This window comes from Lactuca sativa, chromosome 1 (assembly GCF_002870075.4).
Source record: "Lactuca sativa cultivar Salinas chromosome 1, Lsat_Salinas_v11, whole genome shotgun sequence".
Classification (NCBI taxonomy): Eukaryota; Viridiplantae; Streptophyta; class Magnoliopsida; order Asterales; family Asteraceae; genus Lactuca; species Lactuca sativa.
Window position 1 is genome coordinate 155,987,405 of NC_056623.2, and position 10,458 is coordinate 155,997,862.

Sequence of the window (10,458 nt, forward strand, 5' to 3'; positions counted from 1 at the left end):
AGAATCCTTATGGTAGAAAAATAGTATAAAAAATGGTCATATGCAGAAACATATTACAGAAATGGTCCATATGACATAAAAATATTTCTTAAATGGTCCCAAAACATTGACATAAATAGTCCCCGTGGCAGAAGAATATTACTGAATTGGTCCAAAAATAATTGCATAAGTGGTACCTGTTGTAGAAAAAGATTACAGAAATCCCACTGTGGCAGAAAATTATTAAAAACTGGTCCCTATAAACAAAAACAATTATATAAATGGTCCGGAAACAAATATAAGTAGTAATCAAATTTTTAACAATTTAATCCTATGAAAATCCTTCCAAACAACGGAAACAAAGTACTAAAAAATGCATTCGACAAGCATTAAAGTACTACAATCTAATCAAACATTTAACAAAAACTCATGATCTTTTGTGTTCTTTCATCTTGCTAGTGGATGCATCATTGGAACCTTGAGGTGCAGGATTATTGCATGTCCTTTCATGGTGTCCAAACATACCACAACGCGAACATCTATGTCTTTTCTTGGGCTCATCATGTGGTACAATTATGTTCTTTTTGGGTCGTCCTGGAGGCCGTTTTATAATAGGTGGGTATATCTTCTCGATTGTCTCTATATGGCACCATTGATCCTTTCCCGACATTGGAGCAACTTCTAAAGCATATACTTCTTTAAATTTATGAATTGTAAAATATGTATCAACATATTTACCCCAATTAGGCTCCCTTGTGAAAGCAATAAACGCAGCTACATGCACACACAAAAGTCCTTTAACTTGCCAAACTCGACAATTGCATTTTTTCACATCTAATAAAACATCCCAACTTTTACCCTTGTAGTTCACTTGTGCTCAATTGTCACTGCTTTGAAAAACCTCAAAGTTACCTAAGTTCTACATGAGAAAATAAAACAAGTATAAATAATAGAAGTGTAAGTTGTTATTTTTTCACAAACCTAAATAAAATATAATTAAATAATAAATGATAAATTTCTTGAACTTGCCTTACAGATTCTATTGAGGTAGTTCTTTGCTTTTGGTACTAATGTTCCTTTCCATTTGTTCACAATCTTTCTTTTCTTGTCAAATCGTTGCATAAGCTTTTCTCTTATTGCAACAAGGAGATCGAGCACCGGTTTATAACGTATGTCACCTACCCAAGAGTTAAAAGGTTTTGAAATATAATCACACTTGACAAGTGTACCAAACTTGCTTCTACTCCATATCTTCTTATGGGTCTCATTCAAATATAAAATTACATCTTTACGCACACTGGCAATTTCGTTTAACAATCTATCATGCTTATTAATGGAGTAGGTCTTTGCAGCACTACATAGCCTGGTCATGAAATAGTCACCTCTAAAGTGTTTCTTGAAGTTGCTATGTAAATGTCTTATGCATTCACGATGCTCAGCATTAGGATAAACCTGTGTAATAGCTACTTCCAATCCTTTTTGCATGTCAGAGGAGATAACATGACCGTTTGGTGTACCGATTGCCTTTTGTAGTGACTTAAAAGATCAAGTCCATAATTTTGTATTCTCAGACTCAAGCACACCATATGCTACCGGAAACATGCCATTATTACCATCAATACTTGTAGCAGCGGCTAGCACACCATTAAATTTTCCTTTCAATTGAAAAGCATCAATCCCAATGTAAGGACGACAACCAACAAGAAACCCCTTAGAGCATGCAGTTAGTGATATAAAAAACCGTAAGAAATGTTTTTGTCACCCACTGTCTGCAAATCAATCTCCACAACACTTCCATGGTTTCTTTGTTCAAGTCCCTATTTTAAATCATATATATTTACGTAAGAGTCATCCCACTTTCCATGCATATCACTATAAGCTTGTTCTCTTCCTCTAAAGAATCTCATATATGGTACTTCAACATTGTAGATTCGTATAAGCCACTTTTTGAGGTTGGCAGGAGATACATCAACATCAGATTTTAGCTTGTCGGTTACAACATCAATTATCCATCCTTGAGTTGCATGTTTGGTACCACACTTGTTGCTTCGAGTAAAAGAATGAGTTTCTAACAATTTCTTAACCTGCAAAATTGCATATAAACATATAATCATGTTAACAAAATAATTTTTCATCATCCGATTCCTCAATAAATTAATCTTCGACACTAGATGGTTTATCCCTTTGTTGTGTAATTTTTTCATTCATCGCGTAATTTGTTACTTCTTTCTCCTCCTCATACATGTTAAGCATCACCATGAAGTGTTCATCAGAATCCAGTTTAATAAAACATTGTTCTCTTGCATGCTTGTCAATAAAGACTATTAACAAAACAATATCGTTTTTTGATGGATAATGTTTTTTCACTTCTTCAACTAGTTGATTCAAGTTGTATGAGAATAGGTCTATATAGAGAGTTTTTCTAAAACCGAAACAGTACACTTGGCTACATGAGTTCCTGGCAAATCGAAAAAAACCTCCATATTTCAGTTTAAGTATGTATTTCCATGTTAATTGCCTGATAACCACAAAGAAAAAACAATTAATGAAATAAATAGGAAACATAAAATATCATCCATCTTGTAGGTAAAATGATTTGATTGTTAAAATTATTGTAGATACTTACTCAATTATTGGGGAGTGATCACCTATCTCCCATCTCAGTGTGTCTACCTCATCATCCATCAAAATTAATCGAATATAGTAATAGCAAGAGATGGAGAAGAAACTATGTTTTATGAACCAAAAGTAATCAATGTACATACATAATTAATTGAATGCAAAGTTAATCTAATGAAAACTACAATTACTTAAAACAAGTTGACAACCCTGATTAAGATGCAACGATAACAATAGAGGGAAAAGAAACTCTATTTTTTGTCAACCAAAATTAATCCAATGTAGATAATAATCGAATGTGAAGTTAATCTGATGCAAAATACAATTACTTCAAACAAGATGGCATACCTACTGTGATTAATGCGACCTGTCGAACTGATTAGACCGGAGACGAGATACGCTCTCGAAGAAGCTGATTCCAATATTAAAGGGGCTTTATCGAATTAACAAATAGGATATTGTGTAATCTATTACGTGATTTAGTTTGTGAATTAATTAAGAAATAGTGATTTAATTTGAGATTTTATTAGGAAATGGCAAATTGGTAAACTAATATATAATTTTGAATATTAGATAAAAAAAAAACTAATAAAAATTGATATATTTCTAATTAAGAATTGATTTTGGATATTGAAGTAATTTTTATAGCTTTAGAGGGATCTACATGTAATATCTCGAAGTTTATAAGGATATTGAAGTAATTTTTAGAGTTTGGAAGGATATTGAAGTAATTTTTATTTCAGGTGTTTGTTATGGTTTTACAGCTTCAAGTACATTTCTCCAATTTTGGAAAGCTTTTTTGTATGTGTATGTTTACAACCTTAAGCAAGTTTGTTTAATTAATTATGTAAGCAACAAACCTATTTTAAAAACTTGCTTCTGTTTAACCTATAAGAAATCTATTTTAGTTTTTTTTACTCAAATTTAATAACACCAAGATCTGCCATAGATGAACTTATGATCTGCCATGAAATTGTATATACAGTTAGATTATGTAAGCGTTGAATACCTTATGTTTTTTTAATGTATATTGGTTGTATTATTATTAGATTGTTTGTTATAATCATGATGTTGATGTTTTTGACAAGTCTAGTTCTAAGGTAAATAATATTGAGTTGAGCAACTAACCGGCAGGTCATGAGTTCATATATTTCCATTAAGTTTTATTGTTGCATATTTTGTTAAATTATGCTTATTTGTTATTTTACTTATTCACATTTTTTTCCCAATTAGGATGGTTATGGTAATATTACAGATGATCATGTTGATGCATTTATGTCTTAGGTAATATATGGGGAATATAATGATGTAAGTCATACCATATGGTTTAACTTATGTAATTTTCTTATGATTGTTGCTTTCTACTTTTACATTTACTCTATTTGTTCCAATACGATAACACGTGATTTGATGCTTCTGGCAATTCTATGACCGCCTCAAACGATGTTGAAGGAAATTAAGTTATAACTTATAACACACTTCTTATGGTATAGAAAACATTATAAATCAATTAGTTTCTTATGATCTTTTGTTTCCTTCTATTTTGTTCTTATATGATGTAGGTGCTAACTGAACAACAATATACTTTTTGAGACCCATGATAATAGCAATTTACTTTGTTAAGACATTATGACAATCAACAATATAAGAATGAATTTGGGATGTAATTATACAATAGCTTTGACTTTCTATGTAATGTTTTCTTGTTTTGAACTTGTTCATTTGATTATGTTTTAACCAATTGATGTTCATTTAGTTGATTGTCTTATAAGCTATAGCTATTCTTTTATTCATTCATATGTAATGTAATTGGATAGATTTGTCATTGTATATTGTTAATGTGGGAACAAATGAAAGAATGATGCTATAAAAGAAAGTAAAATTAATCTAATGTTTTTATATTTGTCAATCCGTCCATGTGACGGGTATAACACCGGTTCTTTTAGGTAATGAGTTATACAATCGAACAACTTACATAATAATAATTTCTTTTTGTATATGGTTTAACTCTTGTTGTATCATAAACATAAGGATTTCTATAACTAGATATGATTGTAAATACTCAACAAAAAATATTATATATATATATATATATATATATATATATATATATATATATATATATATATATATATATATATATATATATATATATATATATATATATATATATATAACACACACAAATACACCCACCCACCAGGTGGATAGTCGTTAAGACAATCGTCTAGCTAATTAAGATAACATGGTAATAATTAGAGATATTTACGTGCACTAAACCCCCCCAAAACTGTCACGCGACGACTATATAAACTCAAGCATTCAGAGGGTTGTCATGAATGTAAACCAAACAACATCATCGTCAAGTGTACTATACAAGAAATAACAACGGTCAGAATTAGTTGGTTACATGAAATCCGCAATGAACTGCCACCAGCAGAGATGTTAAAAATTGAAAAACCTACAAACATATTAAACAACATAATTTAATATTTATTTTATTATTCTATTAAATAGAACTTATTATGTATATTTTGTACATAAACTTACAGTCACGATCAGCCCATCCAATCTGTTGGCCACCCAAATCATAAACGATAACTTTGTCTCGGAGAACAAGGTCTACATCACCGAGTAAAAAAATTAAAAATCAAGAAAAATGAAAACAATATAATTTTATAGGGCTTCATGTTTCATTATTATAATTTATACCTCCTAAAATCGTAATTCCTTCCTCCCGACTCGGCAGAATTCCCATGCACCATACCCTTGCCCCACTCTGGTGTGTTCCAACAACCAAATCAAGATTCATGTACATATAATCCAATTGGGTTGTATTTGTTACCCAAGAATGGACATATTTTTGTCACAATGGCATAGGTCCCAATTCTAGTCAAATCAAACAAAATACAATGTATTCTGTTTTATCTTGTCCAACATACGAAATGGGGATTAACATAATGTCATATAACATACCATGGATATTTGGCGTAAAAGATAGTCGCAAGGTCTTAAATGCATTGAAGCACCACCCGCAAAGTTGAAGCTTACTGTGGGAAATATGGTAGTAAAGGAATAACTGAAATAATGATAAACCTAATTATTAAATAATAAAATTATTTATATATAATAAATATATATATGACATTTTATAGTATTTGAAGTCTAAAGCCGGTGTAAAGAACTAAAAATGGACCGACGGACATTTAATTAGTAAGGACCAAAAAAGAAGAAATATAAGTGTCTATTTAACTATGAAATTATTTTGAAGGATGTTAACCTTTCGGGAAATGAATAACACACATAGTCCTTTGATATAAGTGGCTGTATAGACTGTGAAACTGCATGTTTGATCTGCACCAACAAAAGCAATCCCAACATTTAGATAACAAAAGCATGATTTACCATTAGTTAAACATCTAAAATGCCATAAATGATGACCCATTAAGAAAAAAAAAAGTAATTTCATAAAGTTTTGATATTAGAATTTTAATATTGTACTTACAGCTTCCACAACAGGGGTGTAAGCCTCTTTAGTAAGGTATACGAGAGTTGTTCCCGAATCAATTATTGTTCCTGTTTGATCATGATTTAGTGCAAATACCGATGGATCAATTGACATTGTTTGACCATCCACCGAAATGCTCTCTAAATTTACATTATAATGCCACCTGCAAAAGTATATAGAAGGAAATTAGAAAAAGATGGTGTTCCTTTTGATTTTGTATGGCAAAAGATATATACATGTTTTCTTTTGACTTAATACAAAAAGAAGACATACTTGGATTTGACAAGTGGAGTAAAGACCATATTTGGAACCACTGCTTTACCAAGAACCAACAACCCTCCTCCATCAGCAAGACAATGAGAAAATGAAGTAGGAGCAATCCCTTGTGATGAAAGTTGGGACATTATAGATAAACCTTGCTGACCAAGTCCCAGAATCCCATCAACCGGTCGTTTAGTTTTAGTCAAGCGCCCAGTTTCAGATGTGCTACAACTGTTCCATAATCCACCAAATTAGCCGTCTTATTTAAAGAGAAATGAAATTCTATAGTTGATGATAAATGAGAACTTACCCAAATACAACTGAAGCTGAAATATTAATTGACGATTCTGTGTCCATAAATATTTCAAAATGCATCAAGTCTGATACATAATGACCTGATGTTCCACTACCATCTTCATAATTGATATTGTAAGTGCACCAATCATGTGAACATGAGTTGGATTTATCAGATGGAGAACATCTTTCGTCTGAACATGATATAGGAGAGGATGTGGAGGACCTTGAAGGGTCATAGAGCGTAACCGGAATCTGTTCAAACAAAGAAAAATCATATATATAGTACCAATACTAGTTAATTCACAAAGGTCACACATTATAAGAAACAATGCCATACTTCTAATCCGCTTGATGTCGGGCATTCTTTGCAAGGCTTGCAACCAATCCATAACACGTCACTTCCCGTGTCAATTTGTACGTGATAGTCTTTGGGAGGAGATCCAAGAGTGATTGTCGTGAAGTAAAGCCTAAACGATAAGTAGAGAACCAAGTTACAATATATCAATGCTCATATGACTCACACACACAATCTTGTAAGATGTTAGTTTGAAACAAAATTTGGTAATGAAATTAGCTAAAAGAAGGAAGTTCGAGTTAACCGAATGATGATGATAAGTCTATAATCCAGAAGTTTTGAAACCATATACAAAAATTGAAGTAAGCTGGAGTACGTACCCAGCAACAAGGGGATCATAAGTCCCGTAAACAGACAATTGAGTAACACCTCTTAATATCCTTTGGTGTCTAAAACTATCTCCATCTCTAAGGTGACTCAACTCAATGGGATGGTTCGCCGGAAAAGCTCTTTCCAGCCTGAGGGTCGCCGGAAACTCACATTGAACCACCGCCTGCAGCAAGAGGAAGACACCGGCGCCCAGTAATGTGAAAGTAACCATATTTCGGACAAAGTAAGAAATCCGCATTCTCTCGTCTGTCTTCCCCTACATCATATTAATTCTATGAATCAACAACATGTATTTATAGGCATGTTTTATATAGATAAGGATCCAGTTTTAGTGCACATGATTGTATATCATTGAAAAGGAAAACAAACAAACGTTTCTATTTAATTTTTTTTCTTTGTTTTCACTTATCCTATTATTAGAGACACATACTTTGAAAAAGAAAAAAAATACAAGTTATCTAAAAGTGAATATTTAATATTTTAATTATCATATGAGCATTGAGCACAAATTAATGCTCCATAGTTTACTTTATTAACGTTTTGAAGTAAACAAGAAACCTATTATTAATTTATGTATTAGGTTATACGGATTGAAAGATACTTGAAGGCGTGCTACATTACATCACACAACATCATTCCAATTTTTAAGTCATTCAAAAAATCAAGTCACTACTAATAGAAAATGATGTTCATGGTCAAGTCGTTAGGAGATAGTTAAGACTAGGAAAAGAGAAAAAAGGCCCCTGATTCTTCCACTGCATGAATTTATCATTCCACGGAAAAAAAAAGATATATTGACACTTATACCCCTAATTTTTATTTATCAATATTTAAGAGAGAGAAATATCTTTTTGTTTCCAAACACTTACCATGAATATGAATACATTCCTCCTTCCTTCAATTCAACAATATATTAGTACATCTTCCACGTTTTTAGTGGACATGGCGACCTAGTTTGAGCATTTGCAATCCTTCATTTTAATAACCAATTTTTCATTAATTTTGAATATTTTTTAGAATAAATCAAATCAAAAAAGTTAATAAGCAAATCCGTTTATTAATTCCCAAACTCAAAAACCATAAGAATAAATAGTAGTTTATTGAAAAGCCCACGAAATCACTGTGTGAAGAATTTGTTGGCTAACTATGCAGGAAAAAATCAAGAACACAGGCTAAAAATGGAACAATTTTCTGAGTTATTAATTCTCTGTTGGAATCTAAAATTACATTAGCCAAAACCACACTTCTACTTATATTTGAATAATGCAAATCAATCCTACTATGCTTAAAATAATTAGCAACAAATAAACCCACGTACACTTTCCAGAATGATGCCACTAATCCCATATTCTACATCCAACTGGGAAAAAATATGACAAATTCTTTTGCTCCAAGTTTAGAGTAAAAAACATACCAGATTAACCCAACAGAATTCACCAATGAAACCACTTCAAAATTGAAGACTTATAACTTTGTGGATGGATGTGGAGCGAATTTACCAAGGAAAGTAGTATTTTTTGACACTCACTTCCTCTTGAAAGTTGTAACGCCGAAGGAAGAAGATGAGCCTGCTGAAGATTGCATAGCCAAACCAGGAAGAACAAGCGTGTAATTTGGAAACAATTTTATGGGATATTTCTCTCTCTTCAATATCATTATCTTTAAATGAAGGGTGTATTTGTCATCAGATTAGGTTTTCAATGGAAAAAGTAAAACTTACAGTGGATGAGAGAGAGAGAGAGAGAGAGAGAGAGAGAGAGAGAGAGAGAGAGAGAGTAGGTATTTCTCTCTAACTTGTAGGTATTTCTCTCAAAGCCCCGATTGAATCGTTTTTCCAAAGCCAGTTGAACCAGGGTATCCTTCTTTCTTTATCCCGATCCAAGCCGATTGTATAAAAAAAAAAGGTACTTTACGGTAAAAAAAAGTATTTCTTCACGTTAATACTATTAACTTTTAAAGTATTTACATTTGTTATAAATTTATCCAAAGATCTTTTTTTAATAGTATTGGTTGTTTGTTGTTGTTTTTTTTTCACTACTAGATAAATGTTTTATAGGCAACATGTTCTTAAATCAAACATATAAAACAATGTTAATGACAAAAAAACAAGTAAAGGATCATAATCGTTTTCCCACAACAAAGATAACGATTTTTGAATCGTTTTTCAGGCTTCAGCGACAAATATTTCTGAAGATATGATGCTGACTTTTCAACATATCTACATAAATCATAAAGAAAGAACATAAAGAACATAAACTAACTTTTTATACTAGTATCAAAGAAGTGAATAACAATAATGAAATCTTACATTTTACTCAAATCATATTAACATGAATAGGAAATCAAGTTAACTCGAATAGAAATCAAAATCGGTGAGACTGCCTAAAATCACATCAACACCGATACATGATTAATATTTTTGAATAAAGCATGGAATCAAATTATGAGCATCGATGTATTAAAAAAGATTGAAATTTGGAATATAATACATAAATTAAAATCGAAAATTAAAAGGAAAATAAGAATTGATTTATTATGAATCATTTTTTTTTAACGTTGAAAAAATTAGAATTGATTTATGGTTAAAATCATTTTAACCTGATGCGCCTCCGGGTTTGCGTTCTATAGATTATAAGGATCGCTATTCCCTTGTTGATGTGGACAATCTAGAGACAACAAACAAAAAATTGTAAGCTAATTGGCTGTGATGTGATCCCAGGCTAACGCCTCAATGATAAAGTCATAAAAGGGTTTCTTTACAATAAAGGCGATTTGTGGAATAACGAGGATACGAAAGTAATTGGGGTCTAATCGATTGAGAAGTGATCAGATCGAATGTATGTGCCTTGTAGACTGTTCTTCGTTCTATATTTATAGCCGATATTGAAGGGGACATGCTCCTTTCCTACACCAAGCATCTCTGCCATCATGTCGTATTAATGGTCGTACCCCCGAACGTACACTCATGTTTACTTGATAGTCATTTTTATAGTTGTGGTTCATTGGTTTAAGGACTCATCAGTCAAACATCCTTATACATGTTGTTTTTTGTGAGTTCCTATGAACTGTTACACTGTTGTAATGTATTCTCGTACTTTATTCGTTATTT

At 31.8% G+C, this 10,458-nt stretch overlaps 1 protein-coding gene across 1 annotated transcript; it reads right to left on the reverse strand.

Moving 5' to 3' along the window:
- Positions 1–4,881: 4,881 nt before the first annotated feature.
- On the reverse strand, positions 4,882–9,112 carry LOC111908887 (aspartic proteinase 36). Its single transcript, XM_023904686.3, has 11 exons — positions 8,764–9,112; positions 7,340–7,605; positions 7,002–7,131; positions 6,678–6,916; positions 6,380–6,598; positions 6,104–6,269; positions 5,879–5,952; positions 5,575–5,677; positions 5,311–5,377; positions 5,149–5,220; positions 4,882–5,059 (listed from the first exon to the last, which is right to left on the reverse strand). Exons 2-11 carry the CDS (start codon positions 7,585–7,587, stop codon positions 4,932–4,934), a joined length of 1,446 nt encoding a protein of 481 aa, XP_023760454.1. The 5' UTR covers positions 7,588–7,605; positions 8,764–9,112; the 3' UTR covers positions 4,882–4,931.
- Positions 9,113–10,458: the final 1,346 nt, after the last annotated feature.

Coding starts and splice junctions, on each gene's coding strand:
- LOC111908887 (XM_023904686.3), bottom strand. CDS start 7,587: ATGCGGATTTCTTACTTTGTCCGAAATATGGTTACTTTCACATTACTG. Junction 6,917..7,001: donor CGACATCAAGCGGATTAGAA/GTATGGCATTGT, acceptor TTGTTTGAACAG/ATTCCGGTTACGCTCTATGA. Junction 5,060..5,148: donor TGGATGGGCTGATCGTGACT/GTAAGTTTATGT, acceptor ATATGTTTGTAG/GTTTTTCAATTTTTAACATC.